Consider the following 26,213-nt stretch of genomic DNA (forward strand, 5'->3'; position numbering starts at 1 on the left):
GAGAAGTGTTGTCTTTTTTTTTTTTTTTTTTTTTTTTTTTTTAATGGTACTAGCAAAACAGCTAAATGCCCAGCCAAATGCCCTTTTCAGGGCAATTTTTAGAGTAGTTTAGGTTTTTATATTGGGGTGTTTTGTTTTTTTAAGTGGGGTTTTATAATAGGCATAACTTGGTAGGGTTATTTTATTTTTCAGTAATATTAGGTTTATTAGGTTGGTTATTTTTTCAGGTAAGTTTTGTTTTGCTTTTTTAAGGTGCTGTTAGTTATTATTAAAAGTCTGTTTTAGGGTAACTTTGGAGGAGTTAGGTTAGTGGGGTTTAGATGTCAGTGGGTTACTTTGTGATGGGGTCGTGTGGCGGTTTAGGGGTAAATAGAATAGTTTAGTGCAACTGTTTCCTTCGGTCAAACTTTTTCAGGTCGCGTAAAAAGTTTGAGTGTTAAATGGCATTGCGTTCGAGCGATCACATTTCTTTTCAACTTGTTATACATGCAGGCATTGCCGCTCAACGCCGTCCAATGAAAATATGGAGAGCGCAAATTACAGCAAATTTGCACAAACTAATTTGCTGTAATTTAAACAGCGCGCCACTTGCAATATGGATTTGAGCGTAAAGAACAACGCGATCTAGCGATCGCATTTACACTCCTCGCACTAATGATAGTGCTCCACTCGTAATCTGACCCTTATTGTGTGCACAGATCATTTGCAATGCAACATGTAATTGCCGATACATACTGTGCATATATAAAAAGTATTGCCCCTTTAAGTATCCTAGTTTGGATAATACATAGTGGCAAATATAATTTCTTTACCCCCTGGGCACCTAGAGAGTGCAGTGAAACTCTGTTCAGCAATGTCTTGCAACTGAAGTGTTAATTCTCAGAATGTTTAATTTCTGTTTTGCATAATCTGAGCCACCTGCCAATGACAGGAGAGTCACTGTGATCACAAGTTGAGGATCAGGATAAAACTATCTGCGACCGTGTTTGGCCAGGGCTGGTTTTATTCTCATATAGATACTTGGTGTGTTATTTGCTGATATTTTATCTCCTTTAGTGGAAATTAAATGGCTAATCAAGCTGATTACATGATAACTAACGGACATTACCCACGCAAGTTACCCTGCACTACAGACCCTTGGCCCATGTATATCCGCACCAGAATCTCTTTCATTTAAACAGGCCTGAGAGGAGTCAAAATGAGAGTTTTATGGATCAGATAGAGCATTAAGAGACTTCTCAATGTACTTCTATTATCAAATTTACTTCTCTTGGTATCTCTTGTTAAAAAGCAAATTTAGGTAGGCTCAGGAGCAGTTAGGTACTACTGGGAGCTAGCTGCTGATTTGTGGCTGCACATATACGCCTCTTGTCATTGGCTCACAAGATGTGCATATCGGCTCTGGAGCGATATGTATAACCTGTTTGCAGAGGCTGAACACATTTAAGGCTAGATTACAAGTTGACCGCAAAATATCGCTTTGGCGAAAGTTATAGTTTGTGCTCAACTAATTAATACCAGCGCATGCAAATGTAAATATATATGTATATGACTACATACATATATTTATTTGTGTTCATTTGTGTATATACACATATAAACACATAAATATGTGTATATAAGCATATACATATATATTTACAGGGAACACACAGTTCCCATAGACTGCTATGTAAAGGCACTTTTTAGTACACCCAACACTGCCACTTTTAACTCCTGACAACTGCCTAGTGCAGTAGCTTTTTAGGGGGGAAAAATCCTACATTTTTTTCATAAAAAAAATAAAAAGACCCTTTATTTTGTGGTCACTTTTAGAAAATTAACCAGAAATCTAATCTCTGGTTAATTTTCTGAGCGCTAATTGCTACCCTGAGTTTGTGTTAATAATAACCAGCCACTTGTAATGGCTGTTTACGGGCACACAATAAATTAACGCTCTACTTGTAATGGCTGGTTATTTATTGTGCGCCTGCAAACGGGCAGATTTGCCCATTTAAGGATGCGTCATAAATTAGCGCTCCACTTCTAATCTAGCCCTTAAAGGGACAGTATACACCAATTTTAATTTAACTGCATGTAACAGACGCTACTATAAAGAATAATATGCACATATACTGATCTAAAAATCCAGTATAAAACCTTAAATACTTACTTACAATTTAGTACTGTTGATGAGGTTAGGCTGGAACACCCACTGAAAGGGGCTGAGAGAAGACCACCCCCCTCCCCTGCATATGAATAGATCTATTATACAAACAGAAGCAATCTGAAGTCTGTTTTTTTACATCGAAAACTTTGGGGCTTGGTTAGGAGTCTGAAAATCAGCACAATGCTATTTAAAGGGACACTGAATCAAAATGAAACTTTCATTATTCAGCTACAGCATGCAATTTTAAACAACTTTCCAATTTACTTCCATTAACTAAATGTGCACAGTCTTTTTATATTTACACTTTTTGAGTCACCAGCTCCTACTGAGCATGTGCAAGAATAAGTGTGTATGCATTTGTGAATGGCTGATTGCTGTCACATGGTACGTGTATGCATTTGTGATTGGCTGATGGCTGTCACATGGTACAGGCGGAGTGGAAAAAGACATAACTTAAAATTCTCAGAAAAAAAATCTACTACTCATTTGAAGTTCAGACTAAGTGCTATCGCATTGTCTTGTTATCTTGCATTTATTGATTATGCAAATCTACAGTGTTGACTGGTCCTTTAAAAATACGAAAAACTATAAAAAATTTACAAAAACACCCCTAGATGGGCTGTATAAATGGATCATCTATAAAAACATTTATGCAAAGAAAAATGTAGTGTACAATGTCCCTTTAATGTATATTATTATTGCACTGTTTGCATTTGCATCATTTTCTCACTGATTCTAGCATTTTACACAGAATCAGTACAGTTCCCATTCTAAATAATTCATTGACTTCACTGCAGCAGGTTTAGGAAGTTAAAAGAAACTGTCAGCTTGTTTCCTTTCTAGGTTAAATGTGAGTATTTTCAGCACTGGAAAGTGGAGAAGTAGGGAGAATATTTCTACCACTGACAGAAGAATAAACTGTAATATTTACCCGTAAAATGTATCTTTAATGGAAACGGGGAGATGTAGCCTAGAACAGAATGCGCCAGTGTACAAGGGCCCCTGATCGAACGCAGAAAATTAATCCTCCATTTAGGAGGGAATTGCTGCTTTAATAAGGCGCAGGGCGGAAATCACGCTCCTGCCAACTAAATTGCATGGTTACATAAACCTGCCGACATTCTACTTAGCAACGTAAATAGGAGTCACAATGGAATAAAATCGTTATATCGCTTTCTGCAGGGAGCAGTTTGATGGCTTCAGAAACAGAAGCTGCTTCAAATGGGAAGATTAACCCCATGTCTGCTGCTGGAGTTGTGAAGACTTACCGTGGTCATGGGAAAATACGAGGAAATTCAGATTGGTCAGAAAATCTGCCACATCATCGTAGCGGCAACAATGCTCTCCCGCGCCATGGACTATGAACACAAGAGCCCTGAAAAGGCAAGAAAATGATTGTTAGCTCTGCAGTCTAGTAAAGCTAGTGATATTGGCAGTAAAATTGTACTTTTAAACCTTATTTATTATCTTTTCCACCTTCAAAAACATTCAATGTACTACAGTAGGTTTAGGAGACTGTTATAACATTTAACCAGCTGACTGCCAAGGAGGGGTGAAGCACATTGCATTATAATAGCAAGCAATGGGTTAAATGAATACTGTAAAATAACTGTATACAAATCAGTCTCATCTATTTAAGAAATTAAAGGGATATAAAACCCAAAAACTTATTTTCTGATTCAGGCGGAACAAACCATTTTAAACAAAAAGTTTCCAAATTTACTTCTAATATCAAATTTGCTTCGTTCCCATGATATTCTGTGTTAAAGAGACACCTAGGTAGCATCCGGGGCGCTACGTGGCAGGAAATAGTGCTGCCCTCTAGTTCTCTTGCAAATGGGTAACATTCTTGCAAAACTGCTGCCATAAAGTGCTCCAGACACGTGCACGCTCCTGAGCTTACGTCCCTGCTTTTCAACAAAAGATACCAAGAGAACGAAGACATTTTGAAAATAGAAAGTTATTTAAAACTGCATCTATATATAATTGTTATTAAAAAAAAACAGCTGCGTTCTGTATACTCTGTTTCTCTTACACAATAATATAGATAATATGGATAATATAGTATTTTTTCTTTCCATTGCCCCCCTTATCTAACTAGTAGTTTATATTTGACACTGGGTTATTTGGGTCTGTTATTCCTTGGTAATGTTTTAAAGGGAAATGAAACCCAATTTTTTTTCTTTCATGATTTAGAAAGAGAATGCAATTTTAAACAACTTTCTAATTTACTTCTATTATCTAATTTGCTTCCTTCTCTTGATATCCTTTGCTGAAAAGCATATCTAGATAGGCTCAGAAGCTGCTGATTGGTAGCTGCATATAGATGCCTTGTGTGATTGGCTGACCCATGTGCATTGCTATTTCTTCAACAAATGATATCTAAAGAATTAAGCAAACTAAATAAAAGAAGTAAATTTGAATGTTGTTTAAAATGGTATTCTCTATCTGAATAATGAAAAAAAAAATTGGGTTTAATGTTCCTTTAATGTTTCAATTACTGTAAAAGGTTTCGTTTGTATATGTTGCTTACATGATTATATCATTTCATTTTGTTTCGTGTGCTTAAAAACATTTTAATAAACTTTGGATTGAAAAAATAAAATGAACACACAGCTGCCCCTTTAAGCTTATAAGATAAAAAGATATACACATAAAGTATATAATACACCCATAGAAGGTAAAGCAAATACTTTCTTAGAGACATTATTAATGGTGTTAAACCAAACTAAAATACTGAAGTAAAACCTAGCCCTGTTACAGATCGGATTCAGTACCATACTATCCAGTATATGAGCACAGCAATACGTCTGCTTTTTGGAGTTTTCCACCAGTTTTGCTGTTTTTTGCTTCATTGAGTCTCAATTTTACTCCCATTTAGAGGTTCAGACAGTAAAAAACTTAAGGAAACATTACAATATATTTTCTGCTTTAGAAAGTATCCACTACATTGCTAAAGATCTGCACACTATGTTTTCAAATCATTTAGAAAGTATGCCTTGTTGTATAGTCCCTGGGCACACTCATTGAAAAGTCCAAAAAGAATGTTGTTTATTCTACATCCTTTGCTATGACCTATTAGGAACAGGATAAACAGCTCCTGCATATATCAGCCAATCAGGGTACAGCATGTAGGAGTGCCAGTATTATGTATGGACAGGAAAGTACTCCTGCCTCTCTGGGGAGGTGTAAATGCTACAATTTTCAGAGTTAAATTAAAATAAGAACTAATGGAGCATTACTTGGGAAGGCTCCAGGGCCCAATACTGAGCTAACCCTCCAGCAGATGACCACATTGCTGTCTGTTACTTAGGCATCTTGTTCCTTATACAAAACCCACAACGTTCCTCCTAGTGTCATTGAAGCATTTTTTAACTGTAGTAACCTCAAGGAATCCCTCTGACGGATGAGGGGACACTTGGGCTCTAACAACAAACAGGGGTGCTTCAGTCACACACAGAACTTCCAGGGATAAGAGCTCTGATTGGTGCATCCAGAAAATGTTGTAAGATTTACAAAATCCTAATCCATGACACATATCTGATTCCAAATCTCAGACCTTAAAGGGACACTGAACCCTAATTTTTTTCTTTCATGATTCAGATAGAGAAAGCAATTTTAAGCAACTTTCTAATTTACTCCTATTATCAATCTTTCTTCATTCTCTTGCTATCTTTATGTGAAAAGCAAGAATGTAAGTTTAGAAGCTGGCCTATTATTGGTTCACAACCTGGGTTGTCCTTGCTGATTGGACAGCACCAATAAACAAGTGCTGTCCAGAGGTCTGAACCAAAAATCGGCTGGCTCCTTAGCTTAGATTCCTTCTTTTTCACAAAAAGATAGCAAGAGAACGAAGAAAAAATGATAATAGGAGTAAATTAGAAAGTTGCTTAAAATTGCATGTTCTATCTGAATCATGAAAAAAAATTGGGTTTAGTATCCCTTTAACTTGCTTCAGTTTTAGTTCCTCCTGATGGAAAAGACAGCAAATTTGTAACCAACACAAGGGCAATTTCTGAGTTGTTGGTGGTCTGAGGCTGTTTAGTTCATTTTCAGTTGTTGATATTTTAACACGGCTGACGATCCTATCTCTGGTACACAATACCCAGCTAATCCAGTGCTACAATATGGCATTATCTCTTGTTAGAGCAGTTCAGCCAGCGGGATGTCTCATTTAGTGGACTGTTGTTGACCCATCCATGATATACCACAGCATATATTATTATATAGCAACATACCCCTTGTCTTGCCCCCAAGCAGATCTCATGTTCATGTTATGTGTGAGTCTTGCACCAGTCTACCTCCAGCATCTCACCGTTAGCACCATGGTTACTTATCTTCTGGAAATTCTACCCCACATACATCTAAAAAAAAAAAACTCCAGCACATGATTTTTTCTCATTAATGTCATGTTCCACTTCTGTGTTTTATCACACCATTCTACACTGGTCACGTCTTCCCACTGAAGCCTCAAGTTGACCAATTGCTGACCCAGTGGTTCCTCTAAAATTTAAACCATATTACCGAGAATGAAATCATGTGAAAAAAAACCCCATACCATATCAATTCTAAACCTTGTAAGGTGAGGCATCAGCAACGTGGGCTCAGGTGAGGCATCAGCAACGTGGGCTCAGGTGAGGCATCAGCAACATGTGCTCAGGTATCAGCAAAGTGTGCTCAGATGAGGGGTCAGCAACGTGGGCTCAGGTGAGGCATCAGCAACGTGGGCTCAGGTGAGGCATCAGCAACGTGGGCTCAGGTGAGGCATCAGCAACATGTGCTCAGGTATCAGCAAAGTGTGCTCAGATGAGGGGTCAGCAACGTGGGCTCAGGTGAGGCATCAGCAACGTGGGCTCAGGTCAGGCATCAGCAACGTGGGCTCAGGTGAGGCATCAGCAACGTGGGCTCAGGTGAGGCATCAGCAACGTGGGCTCAGGTGAGGCATCAGCAACGTGGGCTCAGGTGAGGCATCAGCAACGTGGGCTCAGGTGAGGCATCAGCAACGTGGGCTCAGGTGAGGCATCAGCAACGTGGGCTCAGGTGAGGCATCAGCAACGTGGGCTCAGGTGAGGCATCAGCAACGTGGGCTCAGGTGAGGCATCAGCAACGTGGGCTCAGGTGAGGGGTCAGCAATGTGTGCTCAGGTATCAGCAACGTGGGCTCAGGTGAGGCATCAGCAACCTGGGCTCAGGTGAGGCATCAGCAACCTGGGCTCAGGTGAGGCATCAGCAACGTGGGCTCAGGTGAGGCATCAGCAACGTGGGCTCAGGTGAGGCATCAGCAACGTGGGCTCAGGTGAGGCATCAGCAACGTGGGCTCTGGTGAGGCATCAGCAACTTGTGCTCAGGTGAGGGGTCAGCAACGTTGGCTCAGGTGAGGGGTCAGAAATGTGGGCTCAGCTGAGAGGTAAGAAATGTGGGCTCAGGTGAAGGTAGCATGTAACCATGAAGGATTCCTGGTTAAACTTGAGGTTTTATAGTCGTTTATCAAATGTTTTGGATCCATTAATACATTTATCATTAGCCAAATCTTTGGAAGTCTTCACTTGAGGAACAGATTGACAAGCTTAGTGAGGCTTACAGAAGACATTCCGACATAGCGCCACCTGATGGTGAGTAGACATACTGCTGAGGGCAGCACTGACAACAGGGAACCTTTGTAGGATAGAGCTATAATTTGGGCGACTACTGGATCAAGCACAGTGAACTGAGCAAAATAAAAATACAATCCTAATCTATTTGAGGATAAAAGAAATGCTCATGTAATTAGTGCCTGACCCAGAGTACATAACCTGTGATTATACATACCAGGAGTTGTCAATTAAATACCCCAGCTTTAACAAACGTGCCAATTTGATTCCAAAAAAATACACACCCTTCATTTAGAGCGATTATTCCACTGGAAAGAAATCAAACACCAGTTCCGTCCTCGGCTTTCATTAGACAATAGATCTTGCTGGTTATAATTTACAACTTTCCATAAAACGTATTACACATTGTGCTTAAAGGGACCTGAAACATAAAATCTTTCTTTTATGAGTCAGAGTATAACATGTGTAAACAAATTTCCAGTTTACTTCTATTATCAATTCGGCTTCATTCTCTTGATATCCTTTCTTGAAGGAGCAGCAATGCACTACTGGGAGCTAGCTGAGCACATTGGTAAGCTGATCACAAGACGTATATATATGTGCAGCCAGATCCCAGATCCTGAGCCTACCCAGATATGCATTTAACAAAGGATAACAAAAGAACAAAGCAAATAAGATCAAATAAGTAATTTGGAAAGTTGTTTAAAATTACATGCTCCATCTTTTCTGATGGGTTTGTTAAAAAAAACATAATGTAGAATATTCTAATACTTCCAAAAAGCTCATCAAAAGATTCAGCCACAAGAATTGCCATAGGATTTAATTTTGCAGATAAATTGTAAGATTTTCCAAAGGAATTAGACTATTTACAGCAAATGTGACCCAACTGTATTAAAAAGACATTAGTCATTTATTAAATCCAAATTGTTTTGTTAATGATTCAGATAGAACATACAATATATATATATATATAACTATCCAGTTAAAGGGACAGTACACAACAATTGTCGTATAACTGCATGTAATAGACTCTACTATAAAGAAGAATATGCACAGATACTGATATTAAAATCCAGTAAAAAGAAGCTCCAAGTTTAGCACTGTTGATGAGGTTAGGCTGGGACACCCACTGTAAGGGGCTGGTTAAACAAAAAGAGCAGACCCCCCCCCACCCACCTCTCTGCATATAAAAGACAGGTAACATAAACAGGAGCCAGCAGGAGTCTGTATACGTGTGTATACATCTGACACTGTGGGGCTTGGTTAGGAGTCTGAAAATCTGCAAAATGTTATTAAAAAAAATAATAAGCAAAACTATAATGTTTTATAAAAACATTACCAGATGGGCTATATAAATGGATTATCTACAAAACATTTATGCAAAGAAAAATCTAGTGTACAATGTCCCTTTTACGTCTATTATATAATTTACTTCATTCTCTTGGTAACTTTTGTTGAAGAAGCAGCAATGCACTACTGGGATCTAGCTGAGCAACTTTGACAATGAGGCATCTAAGCGCAGCCTCCAATCAGCAGCATCTGAGCAAATCTAGGTATGTTTTTAACAAAGGGTACCAAGAGAACAAAGCAAATTAGATAACAGATGTAAACTGGAACATTGTTTAAAATGTTTAATTTAATTTTGACTTTACTGTCCCTTTAAGCATGATGGCGACTCACTGGAAGAAGTCCAACAAGAATACATTTTAGAGCAATATATTGTAACATTTGCTTTTGGAGTTACATATTTTTCAAGGGGATACGTTTGGAGTTTTATTTCTGTTATATGAAATGACTTCATAATGCAAAGATACGTTTTCTACACACAAGGGCACTACGTATGGATAAATATTACACACAAGGGCACTACATATGGATAAATGTTACACACAAGAGCACTACATATGGATAAATATTACACACAAGGGCACTAAATATGGATAAACGTTACACACAAGGGCACTACGTATGGATAAATATTACACACAAGGGCACTACGTATGGATAAATATTACACACAAGAGCACTAAATATGGATAAATATTACACACAAGGGCACTAAATATGGATAAATATTACACACAAGGGCACTAAATATGGATAAATATTACACACAAGGGCACTAAATATGGATAAATGTTACACACAAGGGCACTAAATATGGATAAATGTTACACACAAGAGCACTACATATGGATAAATGTTACACACAAGGGCACTAAATATGGATAAATGCTACACACAAGGGCACTAAATATGGATAAATGTTACACACAAGGGCACTAAATATGGATAAATGTTACAAACAAGAGCACTAAATATGGATAAATATTACACACAAGGGAACTACATATGGATAAATGTTACACACAAGGGCACTACATATGGATAAATATTACACACAAGGGCACTACATATGGATAAATATTACACACAAGAGCACTAAATATGGATAAATGTTACACACAAGGGCACTAAATATGGATAAATGTTACACACAAGAGCACTAAATATGGATAAATGTTATACACAAGGGCACTAAATATGGATAAATGTTACACACAAGAGCACTACATATGGATAAATATTACAAACAAGGGCACTAAATATGGATAAATGTTACACACGAGGGCACTAAATATGGATAAATGTTACACACGAGGGCACTAAATATGGATAAATGTTACACACAAGAGCACTAAATATGGATAAATATTAAACACAAGAGCACTAAATATGGATAAATGCTACACACAAGGGCACTAAATATGGATAAATGTTACACACAAGAGCACTAAATATGGATAAATGTTACACACAAGGGAACTAAATATGGATAAATGTTACACACAAGGGCACTAAATATGGATAAATGTTACACACGAGGGCACTAAATATGGATAAATGTTACACACGAGGGCACTAAATATGGATAAATGTTACACACAAGAGCACTAAATATGGATAAATATTAAACACAAGAGCACTAAATATGGATAAATGCTACACACAAGGGCACTAAATATGGATAAATGTTACACACAAGAGCACTAAATATGGATAAATGTTACACACAAGGGAACTAAATATGGATAAATGTTACACACAAGGGCACTAAATATGGATAAATATTACACACAAGGGCACTAAATATGGATAAATATTACACACAAGGGCACTAAATATGGATAAATGTTACACACAAGAGCACTACATATGGATAAATATTACACACAAGGGCACTAAATATGGATACATATTACACACAAGAGCACTAAATATGGATAAATATTACACACAAGGGCACTAAATATGGAGAAATGTTACACACAAGAGCACTAAATATGGATAAATATTACACACAAGGGCACTACATATGGATAAATATTACACACAAGGGCACTAAATATGGATAAATATTACACACAAGGGCACTAAATATGGATAAATGTTACACACAAGAGCACTACATATGGATAAATATTACACACAAGGGCACTAAATATGGATAAATATTACACACAAGAGCACTACATATGGATAAATATTACACACAAGAGCACTAAATATGGATAAATATTACACACAAGGGCACTAAATATGGATAAATATTACACACAAGAGCACTAAATATGGATAAATATTACACATAAGGGCACTAAATATTAATAAATGTTACACACAAGGGCACTACATATGGATAAATGTTACACACAAGGGCACTAAATATGGATAAATGTTACACACGAGGGCACTACATATGGATAAATATTACACACAAGAGCACTAAATATGGATAAATGTTACACACAAGGGCACTAAATATGGATAAATGTTACACACAAGAGCACTAAATATGGATAAATGTTACACACAAGGGCACTAAATATGGATAAATGTTACACACAAGGGCACTAAATATGGATAAATATTACACACAAGGGCACTACATATGGATAAATGTTACACACAAGAGCACTAAATATGGATAAATGTTACACACAAGGGCACTAAATATGGATAAATGTTACACACAAGAGCACTAAATATGGATAAATGTTACACACAAGGGCACTAAATATGGATAAATGTTACACACAAGGGCACTACATATGGATAAATGTTACACACAAGGGCACTAAATATGGATAAATGTTACACACAAGGGCACTACATATGGATAAATGTTACACACAAGAGCACTACATATGGATAAATATTACAAACAAGGGCACTAAATATGGATAAATGTTACACACAAGAGCACTACATATGGATAAATATTACAAACAAGGGCACTAAATATGGATAAATGTTACACACGAGGGCACTAAATATGGATAAATGTTACATACAAGGGCACTAAATATGGATAAATGTTACATACAAGAGCACTAAATATGGATAAATATTACACACAAGAGCACTAAATATGGATAAATATTACACACAAGAGCACTAAATATGGATAAATGTTACACACAAGGGCACTAAATATGGATAAATGTTACACACAAGGGCACTAAATATGGATAAATGTTACACACAAGAGCACTAAATATGGATAAATATTACACACAAGGACACTAAATATGGATAAATATTACACACAAGGTCACTAAATATGGATAAATGTTACACACAAGAGCACTAAATATGGATAAATATTACACACAAGGGCACTAAATATGGATAAATATTACACACAAGGGCACTACATATGGATAAATATTACACACAAGGGCACTAAATATGGATAAATATTACACACAAGAGCACTAAATATGGATAAATATTACACACAAGGGCACTACATATGGATAAATATTACACACAAGAGCACTAAATATGGATAAATATTACACACAAGGGCACTAAATATGGATAAATGTTACACACAAGAGCACTAAATATGGATAAATATTACACACAAGGGCACTACATATGGATAAATATTACACACAAGGGCACTAAATATGGAAAAATATTACACACAAGAGCACTAAATATGGATAAATATTACACACAAGGGCACTAAATATGGATAAATATTACACACAAGGGCACTAAATATGGATAAATATTACACACAAGGGCACTAAATATGGATAAATATTACATACAAGGGCACTAAATATGGATAAATATTACACACAAGGGCACTAAATATGGATAAATGTTACACACAAGGGCACTACATATGGATAAATATTACACACAAGAGCACTACATATGGATAAATATTACACACAAGGGCACTAAATATGGATAAATATTACACACAAGAGCACTACATATGGATAAATATTACACACAAGAGCACTAAATATGGATAAATATTACACACAAGGGCACTAAATATGGATAAATGTTACACACAAGGGCACTACATATGGATAAATATTACACACAAGGGCACTACATATGGATAAATGTTACACACAAGAGCACTAAATATGGATAAATGTTACACACAAGGGCACTAAATATGGATAAATGTTACACACAAGGGCACTAAATATGGATAAATGTTACACACAAGGGCACTACATATGGATAAATATTACACACAAGTGCACTAAATATGGATAAATGTTACACACAAGGGCACTAAATATGGATAAATGTTACACACAAGGGCACTACATATGGATAAATATTACACACAAGGGCACTACATATGGATAAATATTACACACAAGGGGACTAAATATGGATAAATGTTACACACAAGAGCACTAAATATGGATAAATATTACACACAAGGGCACTAAATATGGATAAATGTTACACACAAGGGCACTAAATATGGATAAATGTTACACACAAGGGCACTAAATATGGATAAATGTTACACACAAGGGCACTAAATATGGATAAATGTTACACAAAAGAGCACTACATATGGATAAATGTTACACACAAGGGCACTAAATATGGATAAATGTTACACACAAGGGCACTACATATGGATAAATGTTACACACAAGGGCACTAAATATGGATAAATGTTACACACAAGGGCACTACATATGGATAAATGTTACACACAAGAGCACTAAATATGGACAAATGTTACACACAAGTTCTGTGAAGAGGAACACGACTCGGCATCCTCACGCTAGAGCGGTACGGAGCCTGGCGTAATAACTTGCTAAACAGCAGGGCAGTGTGAAGGTGACATCTCACCGCGCTAAATGCGACCACAATGGCATGTGCTCAAAACTGACAGCTCCACAATGCAATTTAAACATCCAGGAGAAAGGCTTATTGATTTATCCAGCAGCCGGGGAACACTTGCTGCGCCTGTCTGAAAAGTAAGCTTAACCTCTTCACGGCTGGAGTGAGCCAGGTACAAAATGGAATATAAAAAAAAAAAAAAAGGAATAGAAAATCATCTCTGGAATAAAAGCAGAATTACTGCGTAAGGAAGCTCTGTGTGATTTGGTAACTCAAAACATAAATAATAAACCTGTTATTCCAGAATATAAAAGCTGAGAATTCAGCGCAGATAGGAGGTTGAGCAGCAGAAGTATTTGCATTGCTGAGAATAGGACAATCCCAGCACTCCTGGCGATCACCTTCATGTGACTGTCACAGCTACAGTGTAATGTCATTAGCATCGGTGTCTGTGTGTGACCTTGAACGAGCTGCGTGTCCTTGCTCACCCACAGCGAGGCCTCTGTGACAAATGGGCTCATGTGCTGAATGTATTATTGTGAATGTAACAGAGTTTAGCTAAGAGTAGGGTTATACTATCAGCAGAACGGGGGTCATACTGAGGCATGTTCTATATTTACTGCATTTATCACATACACCTGCGAGTGTGGGCGCATTCGCAAACAAATAGTAACCTCTCTAAAACAGTCACCTTTGCCACACTAACTCTCAGTGCCCAAACTCCCAGCATGCACTGCTTGCACAGCAGCCGGGGAACATACTGACTATTTTAGCTTCCATCTATTTTACATTGATCCCCTTACACAATAATAACAAATGTTATTTACTATTAAGTTTCCAGATTCTAATTTGTGGGAACTGTCTGTGGCTTGTGCACATTATTTAGGATACAGAAATGATCCCTGATTTGATATGTAGCTGGGTTAGGAAGTTGAATGGCTTGATACCCCTGTGAATTCAATGCCCTTAGGCAACTTCCTACTTGTATTGTAGGTAAACGTGGCCCTGTCCTCGGCCTGTCATTACATCCTGTTACTGTGACACACAGGATATTGTCAGCAGACCGCCTGACTGCGACATTAACTATTGCTGTGACACAGGTCTAGTCACCTCAGGAAGTAAATTAGCAACAGTAATAAATTATACTAGAAGTATTTTTGATAATGGAAGAATACTGCACAAATACTTCTATTTGCACATTTCAATTTTGACCTTTCAATCTCTTTAATTTAGGGCTAGATTATGAGTGGTGCGCTATTTTAGCGCACGTTTGCGCTCTTTCTGGCACTCGTAAAAGGCCATTCGTTTTAATAGTTGAAAGTAAAATGTAACCGTGAGAGCGCAATCGCAATTTACACTCGTCAGGTTAGCACAACCTCAGAGCTCTGATTAACTGTTGCTCTTGACTAAAAAGTTGCACAAAATGCATCAAATATACATTGCACAGTACAGTTATATTCATATTAACACTGTCTGATAAGAATTATTATAGAAAAATATTGCATTAAAAAGTTATAAGGACGCAAAAATATGAGATGTCAGGTGTTGGAAAAAAAAGAGGCCAAAAGTGCTTTTACATAGAAATCCATAGAAACGCATGTATATATATATATATATATGTATGTCTATAAATATATATGTATTTATAGTGTATATATATATATATATATATATATTTATTTATATGTGTGTATATGTATTTATATGTGTGTATATATGTATTTATATGTGTGTATATATATATATATGTATTTATATATGTGTATATATATGTATTTATATGTGTGTATATATACAGGGAGTGCAGAATTATTAGGCAAATGAGTATTTTGACCACATCATCCTCTTTATGCATGTTGTCTTACTCCAAGCTGTATAGGCTCGAAAGCCTACTACCAATTAAGCATATTAGGTGATGTGCATCTCTGTAATGAGAAGGGGTGTGGTCTAATGACATCAACACCCTATATCAGGTGTGCATAATTATTAGGCAACTTCCTTTCATTTGGCAAACTGGGTCAAAAGAAGGACTTGACAGGCTCAGAAAAGTAAAAAATAGTGAGATATCTTGCAGAGGGATGCAGCACTCTTAAAATTGCAAAGCTTCTGAAGCGTGATCATCGAACAATCAAGCGTTTCATTCAAACTAGTCAACAGGGTCGCAAGAAGCGTGTGGAAAAACCAAGGCGCAAAATAACTGCCCATGAACTGAGAAAAGTCAAGCGTGCCGCTGCCAAGATGCCACTTGCCACCAGTTTGGCCATATTTCAGAGCTGCAACATCACTGGAGTGCCCAAAAGCACAAGGTGTGCAATACTGAGAGACATGGCCAAGGTAAGAAAGGCTGAAAGACGACCACCACTGAACAAGACACACAAGCTGAAACGTCAAGACTGGGCCAAAAATCTAGTATAAAGCCTTTTTGAAACATACTTGTTTCATACTTGTTAAGTTGCCTAATAATTATGCACAGTAATAGTCACCTGCACACACAGATATCCCCCTAAAATAGCTATAACTAAAAACAATCTAAAAACTACTTCCAAAAATATTCAGCTTTGATATTAATGAGTTTTTTGGGTTCATTGAGAACATGGTTGTTGTTCAATAATAAAATTAATCCTCAAAAATACAACTTGCCTAATAATTCTGCACTCCCTGTAGAAGGCGCTAAAAAGCTGTAGGATTTATAGATATGTAATATCACCTTATATAAAATAGATTGATGTCACCTTATATAAAATATATAAATGAGCCAGTATTATTATGAAATGAAATCGCAATTTTAATAATCTATATAAAAATCTAAATAAAACTAAAACCAATCAATGATTAAAACAATGAGTTTTTTGGGTTCATTGAGAACATGGTTGTTGTTCAATAATAAAATTAATCCTCAAAAATACAACTTGCCTAATAATTCTGCACTCCCTATATATATATATATATATATATATATATATATATATATATATATATATATATATATATATATATATATATATATGTATTTATTTATATGTGTGTATATATGTATTTATATGTGTGTATATATATATATGTATTTATATGTGTATATGTATTTATATGTGTGTATATGTATTTACATAAATATATACACATAAATACTCGTGTTTGTGCGACCTGACAGCTGTAATTTTTTAGTTCAAAACGTGGTTCCGTTAAAGTCTATGGAGGAATACGATCCTGCGTTCACAACTTCGCAAAGTCTTTTTTCTTTGCCAGGATGCAACCATGAGAGTGCAAAATCTTTACTTGCGACCTGTAATACGTGCGCAACTGAGCACATAATGGTAAAAAAAAGTTGAGTGCAGATAACACACTCGCGGGAGCACATATTTTCGTTCCACTCATAATCTAGCCCTTTATGTTTAACTGCAAATGTCTCTTATATTATTAGCTCATATGGGGTCTATTTATCAAATGTCTGTCCGACATTATCCGATCAGCGGATCATGTCCGACAGACATCGCTGAATGCGGACAGCATTACGCTCTCCGCACTCAGCATCGCACCAGCAGTTCTTGTGAACTGTTGGTGCAACGCTGCTCCCTGCAGATTAGCGGCCACTAGCAGGGGGTGTCAACCAACCTGATCGTATTCGATTTGGTTGATTTCTGGCGATCGCTGTCCACCTCCTCAGAGCAGGCGGACAGGTTATGGAGCTGCTTCATAACTTGCGTTTCCGGCGAACCAACACGGGGCTTCAAGAACCATACGGAGCTTAATAAATATGCCCCTATATGTCTAAGGTGGTGTCTGTGCATTATGAGTCTCTCCATCTTAATCCAATAAACAGAGAGAACTAAGGACCAGAGTTTACTTACTGCAAATATCTTAATAACAGCACATAACCTTCTTATGCTCATTTAATTAAATCCCCCAAAAATAGATTTTGGTAGCAGAAACAAACATCAAATCTGTACTGTAATGGCTAGGAATGGGTCAACTGCTTGTAAGGCAGCTATGCCCTAGAACAAGGAATGTGCCACTGCACTGCTTTAGAAGGGACAGCTATGTCACACAATATCTTAAACTGTTTATTTTAATAAAACGTCATCAGTCCGCTAAATATTTTATTTAACTCCTTGTCTGGCAGAGGGGCTGCACCTTATTCCTGCTCCTTCGACAGCCAATGGGTTAAATGTTGTACAATTATCCATTTATTATAGATGAATCTTCTGATAGGTACAGCACAAATGGATTATTAAAGGGTCATGATACCCAATTTGTTTCTTTTATGATTTAGAAAGACCATGTCATTTTAAACAACTTTCTAATTTACTTCTATTATCTAATTTGCTTCATTCTCTTGATATCACTTGCTGAAAAGAATATCTAAATATGCTCAGTAGCTGCTGATTGGTTGCTGCACATAAAGGCCTTGTGTGATTGGCTCACACATGTACATTGCTATTTCTTCAACAAAGGATATCTAAATAATTGAGCAAATTAGATAATAGAAGTAAATTGGAAAGTTGTTTAAAATTGCATGCCCTATCTGAATCATGAAAGTTTAATTTTGACTAGACTGTCCCTTTAATTTACAGGATTATATAGTTATATCCAATGTGCCACCAGTCTCCTCCATTGTATAGTATGTGTTCCCATGCAATCAGCGGTACTATCAGTTTGAATCATGTGTCATTACACAGCTGATGCAACAGAGAAACTGGTTTTAAAAATATCCAGTCCGGCAGTTTTAGAATTTGGGAACATACAACTTTTTATTACACAAGAATTGTGACGTAACCTAATTGTTTTCAAGTTTTACATGCAAAAATCAACTTGCAAAACAAACATTAATATAGGAATTAGTGATCCGTGATAGCTTTCACTGTGATTCATTGCTACTGAGGACAAAGTATATAACAGAACAAGAGGTATTGTACTTCTGAGTTGTGCAAAATGACAAAAGATTCCCCAAACCTAAGTCAGTAGCCGTAAACTCACACAGCGTCACTCTTCTGTATTATGAATAATCCATTAACTCCCACTGAGCGACAGCGATAAAATAACGCATCACATCAAGTAGCGCTCCAGGTATAACCGTTCTCCCAAAAACATGATATAAATCCTCCAGCAGAATCCGTTGTACAATAACTTTATACAACTTGGGATATGAGACAAAGCACAGCTAGCACAGCCTAAAATAGATTTCTGTAGCTGATGGAGAATTGTGAGACATGTTTGTCCTGCCTAATAACGCATCATGTTCTATAAACGAGTTTAATTAAATGCTCAGATAATTCCCAGGCTGGCACATTGCTGCTCCGAGCCAGCAGATTGTATTTTGTTTTCTGCCGGGTCTTCACCTCCTGGCTGTCACATCAGCCTATGACAGGTTAATAAGCATGTTACTATGGGGCGAGCCGCGCCGGCGTAACCCTTTCACTGCACAGCGGTTACATGCAACAAGAGGAGCGCTCCCTCCCCTACCTGCTGCCTTACCTTGGCACACCTGACGGTTTCCAGTATTTGCAGTACAGGTGCTGTCCATCCTCGTTTATGTAGTGCGGTAGGTCCTTATATGAGGTGCCTTGTGGACTCAGGCTTGGGGAACTGTCTTCAGGCATCATTTGGGTTCTGCCTAAATCCAAAAACAGATTAAAAAAAAGAAAGAAAGAAAATTATAAAACTGAATTGTATTTCTATGATTCCCCTAAATACCCCAAATGGATTTACACTGTATGAGCGTTCCATCAGAGCCCTTTAGTGGGGAGAGTGGCTGGCAGTGTATCAGCTACAAGCACAGGGTCTAATGAGACACATCCTGCCTAGTGATTACCCGCTGCTGGGAAGTGCTTGTCCATTTGCAGCCGTTCCCTGCGTTTCTGCTCAGATGTTAGCAGGAATGCACAGAGCTGGGTGCTGAATGCTCTGCCATTCTCACAGCTCGCTAACGAACGGCTTCTCTTCTATACACAGCTGGGCGTGTTTATGGAAAATATTCACAGGAAAAGCACTTCTCCAGCCATTGCTAGATCTGACCTGCACTCATAGGGTTAACCTGCGAGGGACCACACAGGATCTCACATGACGGGACTACATACAGAGGCACATGCCCAGATACACGGCTGTGTGTGAGGTGCAGCAATAGCCCCAAATAGTGACTATTGTACAGACCAGACACACAGGAACAACACATTTACTGCTAGGTTTAACCTCTTGATAATATGTACCAGCCCTCTCATTGGGTTAATAGGAATGAGTAGGAGTCTGGAGTCCCACAAAAAGCAATAAAAACATTAGAACAAGCTGTAAAGACCTCTGGATTTTATCACAACACCAGATAAACTGATATAAACACACAACCAGATTAACTGATATAAACACACAACCAGATAAACTGATATAAACACACAACCAGATAATAAACTGATATAAACACACAACCAGATAATAAACTGATATAAACACACAACCAGATTAACTGATATAAACACACAACCAGATTAACTGATATAAACACACAACCAGATTAACTGATATAAACACACAACCAGATAAACTGATATAAACACACAACCAGATTAACTGATATAAACACACATCCAGATTAACTGATATAAACACACATCCAGATTAACTGATATAAACACACAACCAGATAAACTGATATAAACACACAACCAGATAAACTGATATAAACACACAACCAGATTAACTGATATAAACACACAACCAGATAAACTGATATAAACACACAACCAGATTAACTGATATAAACACACAACCAGATTAACTGATATAAACACACAACCAGATTAATTGATATAAACACACAACCAGATTAACGGATATAAAACACACAACCAGATTAACTGATATAAACACACAACCAGATTAATGGATATAAAACACACAACCAGATTAACGGATATAAACACACAACCAGATTAACGGATATAAACACACAACCAGATTAACGGATATAAACGCACAACCAGATTAACTGATATAAACAAACAACCAGGGGGCACTGCCTCATACACACAGATATCACAGAGGGCACTGCCTCATACACACAGATATCACAGAGGGCACTGCCTTATACACACAGATATCACAGAGGGCACTGCCCATGCACAAAGATATAACAGGGGGCACTGCCCCATGCACACAGGTATCACAGGGGCACTGCCTCATACACACAGATATCACAGAGGGGCACTGCCTCATACACACAGATATCACAGAGGGGGCACTGCCTCATACACACAGATATCACAGAGGGGGCACTGCCTCATACACACAGATATCACAGAGGGGCACTGCCTCATACACACAGATATCACAGAGGGGCACTGCCTCATACACACAGATATCACAGAGGGGGCACTGCCTCATACACACAGATATCACAGAGGGGGCACTGCCTCATACACACAGATATCACAGGGGGCACTGCCTCATACACACAGATATCACAGAGGGGGCACTGCCTCATACACACAGATATCACAGAGGGGGCACTGCCTCATACACACAGATATCACAGAGGGGCACTGCCTCATACACACAGATATCACAGAGGGCACTGCCTCATACACACAGATATCACAGGGGGCACTGCCTCATACACACAGATATCACAGAGGGGGCACTGTCTCATACACACAGATATCACAGAGGGGCACTGCCTCATACACACAGATATCACAGAGGGGCACTGCCTCATACACACAGATATCACAGAGGGGCACTGCCTCATACACACAGATATCACAGAGGGCACTGCCTCATACACACAGATATCACAGAGGGCACTGCCTCATACACACAGATATCACAGAGGGCACTGCCTCATACACACAGATATCACAGAGGGCACTGCCTCATACACACAGATATCACAGAGGGCACTGCCTCATACACACAGATATCACAGAGGGCACTGCCTCATACACACAGATATCACAGGGGGCACTGCCTCATACACACAGATATCACAGAGGGGGCTACTGCCTCATACACACAGATATCACAGAGGGGCACTGCCTCATATACACAGATATCACAGGGGGGGACTGCCTCACACACACAGATATCACAGAGGGCACTACTCCATCCAATCAGGGAACAGGAGGTGCACTGATGACCCAGGGATCATCGGGCACTGCGTTAATCAGATATGGAGGTGCAGTGAGTAAGGAACATTATGTCTGTAAAGACGCTGGAGAACAAGGAGATCAGGATGTTTAGAGCGTTACCCAGTGGTTTGGGAACCTGGAATCAGGAGCAATGCTTTCTCCATTGTGTGAATTAATTAAACAATTTACAACATGAAAATAAAAGGTTTATAAACATGAACAAGCACTAGTAATTCTTGCGTGTGCTGGATTAATATTAATAAAATGTGTGCGTGCAGACCATAAAGCAAGCCTAGATCAGGGTAGGGGGCAGCAGGTTACCCAGCTATCAGGGCAGAGAGGCAGCAGGCTACCTAGTTATCAGGGCAGAGAGGCAGTAGGTGACCCAGTTAACATGGTAGATTACCTAGTTATCAGGGCAGGGGCCAGTAAGTTACCTAGTTATCAGGGTAGGGGCAGCAGGTTACCTAGTTATCAGGGCAGGGGCCAGTAAGTTACCTAGTTATCAGGGTAGGGGCAGCAGGTTACCTAGTTATCAGGGCAGGGGCCAGTAAGTTACCTAGTTATCAGGCTAGGGGCAGCAGGTTACCTAGTTATCAGGGAAGGGGCCAGTAAGTTACCTAGTTATCAGGGTAGGGGCAGCAGGTTACCTAGTTATCAGGGCAGAGAGGAATTAAGTTAAGGTTGCACTGGGATTAGGGCTGAGGGGAGCAGTGGGTTACACAGGGATCAGGCTGAGGGGGGCAGCAAGTTGCGCAGGGATTAGGATTGAGGGGGGCAGCAGGTGGCACTAGGATTAGGGCTGAGGGGGGGAGCAGGTGGCACAGGGATTAGGGCTGAGGGGGCAGCTGGTTGCAAAGGGATTAGGGTTGAGGGGGGCAGCTGGTTGCACAGGGATTATGGATGAGGGGGGCAGCTGGTTGCACAGGGATCAGGCTGAGGGGGGCAGCGGGTTGCACTGTGATTAGGGGTGAGGGGGGCAGATGGTTGGACAGGGATCAGGCGGAGGGGGCAATGGGTTGCATAGGGATTAGGGTTGAGGGGGGAAGCAGGTTGCACTGGGGTTAGGGTTGAGGGGGGAAGCAGGTTGCACTGGGATTAGGGTTGAGGGGGCAGCTGGTTGCACTGGGATTAGGGTTGAGGGGGGCAGCTGGTTGCACTGGGATTAGGGTTGAGGGGAGCAGCAGGTTGCACTGGGATTAGGGTTGAGGGGGGCAGCGGGTTGCACAGGGATTAGGGAGGGCTGAGGGGGGCAGCAGGTTGCACAGGGATCAGGGATGAGGGAGGCAGCTGGTTGCACAGGGATTAGGGCTGAGGGGGCAGCAGGTTGCACAGGGATCAGGAAAGAGGAGGGCAGCAGGTTGCACAGGGATCAGGGATGAGGGGGCAGCAGGTTGCACAGGGATCAGGGATGAGAGGGGCAGCAGGTTGCACAGGGATTAGGGAGGGCTGAGGGGGGCAGCAGGTTGCACAGGGATCAGGGATGAGGGGGGCAGCAGGTTGCACAGGGATCAGGGATGAGAGGGGCAGCGGGTTGCACAGGGATTAGGGAGGGCTGAGGGGGGCAGCAGGTTGCACAGGGATCAGGGATGAGGGGGGCAGCTGGTTGCACAGGGATTAGGGCTGAGGGGGCAGCAGGTTGCACAGGGATCAGGGAAGAGGGGGGCAGCAGGTTGCACAGGGATCAGGGATGAGAGGGGCAGCAGGTTGCACAGGGATTAGGGCTGAGGGGGCAGCAGGTTGCACAGGGAACCTGGAATCAGGAGCAATGCTTTCTCCATTGTGTGAATTAATTAAACAATTTACAACATGAAAATAAAAGGTTTATAAACATGAACAAGCACTAGTAATTCTTGCGTGTGCTGGATTAATATTAATAAAATGTGTGCGTGCAGACCATAAAGCAAGCCTAGATCAGGGTAGGGGGCAGCAAGTTACCCAGCTATCAGGGCAGAGAGGCAGTAGGTGACCCAGTTAACATGGTAGTAGATTACCTAGTTATCAGGGCAGGGGCCAGTAAATTACCTAGTTATCAGGGCAGAGAGGCAGTAGGTGACCCAGTTAACATGGTAGTAGATTACCTAGTTATCAGGGCAGGGGCCAGTAAATTACCTAGTTATCAGGGTAGGGGGCAGCAGGTTGCACTGGGATTAGGGCTGAGGGGGGCAGCGGGTTACACAGGGATCAGTCTGAGGGGGGCATCAGGTTGCACAGGGATTAGGGCTGAGGGGGGCAGCGGGTTGCACAGGGATCAGGCTGAGGGGGGCAGCAGGTTGCACAGGGATTAGGATTGAGGGGGGCAGCAGGTGGCACTAGGATTAGGGCTGAGGGGGGAGCAGGTGGCACAGGGATTAGGGCTGAGGGGGCAGCTGGTTGCAAAGGGATTAGGGTTGAGGGGGGCAGCTGGTTGCACAGGGATTAGGGATGAGGGGGCAGCTGGTTGCAAAGGAATTAGGGTTGAGGGGGGCAGCTGGTTGCACAGGGATTAGGGATGAGGGGGGCAGCTGGTTGCACATGGATCAGGCTGAGGGGGGCAGCGGGTTGCACTATGATTAGGGGTGAGGGGGGCAGATGGTTGGACAGGGATCAGGCGGAGGGGGGCAATGGGTTGCATAGGGATTAGGGTTGAGGGGGCAGCGGGTTGCACTGGGATTAGGGTTGAGGGGGGAAGCAGGTTGCACTGGGATTAGGGTTGAGGGGGCAGCAGGTTGCACTGGGATTAGGGTTGAGGGGGGCAGCAGGTTGCACTGGGATTAGGGTCGAGGGGGGCAGCAGGTTGCACTGGGATTAGGGTCGAGGGGACAGCAGGTTGCACAGGGATCAGGCTTGAGGGGGGCAGCGGGTTGCACAGGGATCAGGCTGAGGGGGGCAGCGGGTTGCACAGGGATTAGGGAGGGCTGAGGGGGGCAGCAGGTTGCACAGGGATCAGGGATTAGGGGGGCAGCGGGTTACACAGGGATTAGGGAGGGTTTAGGGGGGCAGCAGGTTGCACAGGGATCAGGGATGAGGGGGGCAGCTGGTTGCACAGGGATTAGCGCTGAGGGGGCAGCAGGTTGCACAGGGATTAGGGCTGAGAGGGCAGCAGGTTGCACAGGGATCAGGGATGAGGGGGGCAGCTGGTTGCACAGGGATTAGGGCTGAAGGGGCAGCAGGTTGCACAGGGATCAGGGAAGAGGGGGGCAGCAGGTTGCACAGGGATCAGGGAAGAGGGGGGCAGCAGGTTGCACAGGGATCAGGGATGAGGGGGGCAGCAGGTTGCACAGGGATCAGGGAAGAGGGGGGCAGCAGGTTGCACAGGGATCAGGGATGAGGGGGGCAGCAGGTTGCACAGGGATCAGGGATGAGAGGGGCAGCAGGTTGCACAGGGATTAGGGCTGAGGGGGCAGCAGGTTGCACAGGGAACCTGGAATCAGGAGCAATGCTTTCTCAGGGATTAGGGAGGTTGCACAGGGATCAGGGATGAGGGGGGCAGATGGTTGCACAGGGATTAGGGTTGAGGGGGGCAGCAGGTTGCACAGGGATCAGGGATTAGGGGGGCAGCAGGTTGCACAGGGATCAGGGCAGGGGGCAGCAGGTTGCACAGGGATTAGGGTTGAGGGGGGCAGCAGGTTGCACAGGGATCAGGGCAGGGGGCAGCAGGTTGCACAGGGATTAGGGTTGAGGGGGCAGCAGGTTGCACAGGGATCAGGGCAGGGGGCAATATGTTACCTTGGCATACAAAGGGCTGCGCCTTACCCAGCAGTACTTGCAGCGCTGTATATATCCCCTAGCTCCGCGGGCTGTGCCCCCTGGGCCGGTGTACCATGCTGTGCTAGCCCGGAGAGAGGTTACTGTGCCCGTTGCTCTCCGCGCTCGACCGCTCGCTCACTGACAGCTGCCTTTTGCTTGTCAGGTCACTTAGTTACGGTGGGCGGGCACAACGGAGGGAGGGCGGAGCAAGAAGCAATGTGTTAGGCACTAACAGGCGTGTTTATAGTATCTGGACGTGGCTTCATAATAAACAAGCCCATATTTAAAGCGATAGGCTTCCTACATCAGGTGGCCACTTGTCTGTTTATGATGTGTGACCACGTGTCCTGTGAAAGGGTTAAATATCCGCTAAACAGTGAAATAAACAGCTGACCTGCAGTATATACCCATTCTACTTGACCTAGAGCAGCAGAACTTACCTGTAAGTCAG

The 26,213-nt window shown here is 40.9% G+C and overlaps 1 protein-coding gene across 3 annotated transcripts in view; it reads right to left on the reverse strand.

Moving 5' to 3' along the window:
• MGLL (monoglyceride lipase) overlaps positions 1 to 25,928 on the reverse strand; it is a 131,967-nt gene extending 106,039 nt beyond the window's left edge. The window contains exons 1-3 of one of the 3 annotated variants that reach the window (XM_053720827.1): positions 25,742 to 25,928; positions 19,392 to 19,530; positions 3,418 to 3,524 (exon numbers count right to left, since the gene is read on the reverse strand). In XM_053720827.1, the coding sequence (XP_053576802.1) occupies positions 3,418 to 3,524; positions 19,392 to 19,519 (235 nt within the window). In that variant the 5' untranslated portion in view covers positions 19,520 to 19,530; positions 25,742 to 25,928. Of the gene's footprint in view, positions 1 to 3,417; positions 3,525 to 19,391; positions 19,531 to 19,728; positions 19,845 to 25,741 lie in introns of those variants that run through there. The other 2 variants (XM_053720826.1, XM_053720825.1) reach the window with 2 other exon arrangements.
• Between the last annotated feature and the right edge of the window lie 285 nt (positions 25,929 to 26,213).

The sequence above is a fragment of the Bombina bombina genome, chromosome 7, assembly GCF_027579735.1.
Source record: "Bombina bombina isolate aBomBom1 chromosome 7, aBomBom1.pri, whole genome shotgun sequence".
Taxonomy (NCBI): Eukaryota; Metazoa; Chordata; class Amphibia; order Anura; family Bombinatoridae; genus Bombina; species Bombina bombina.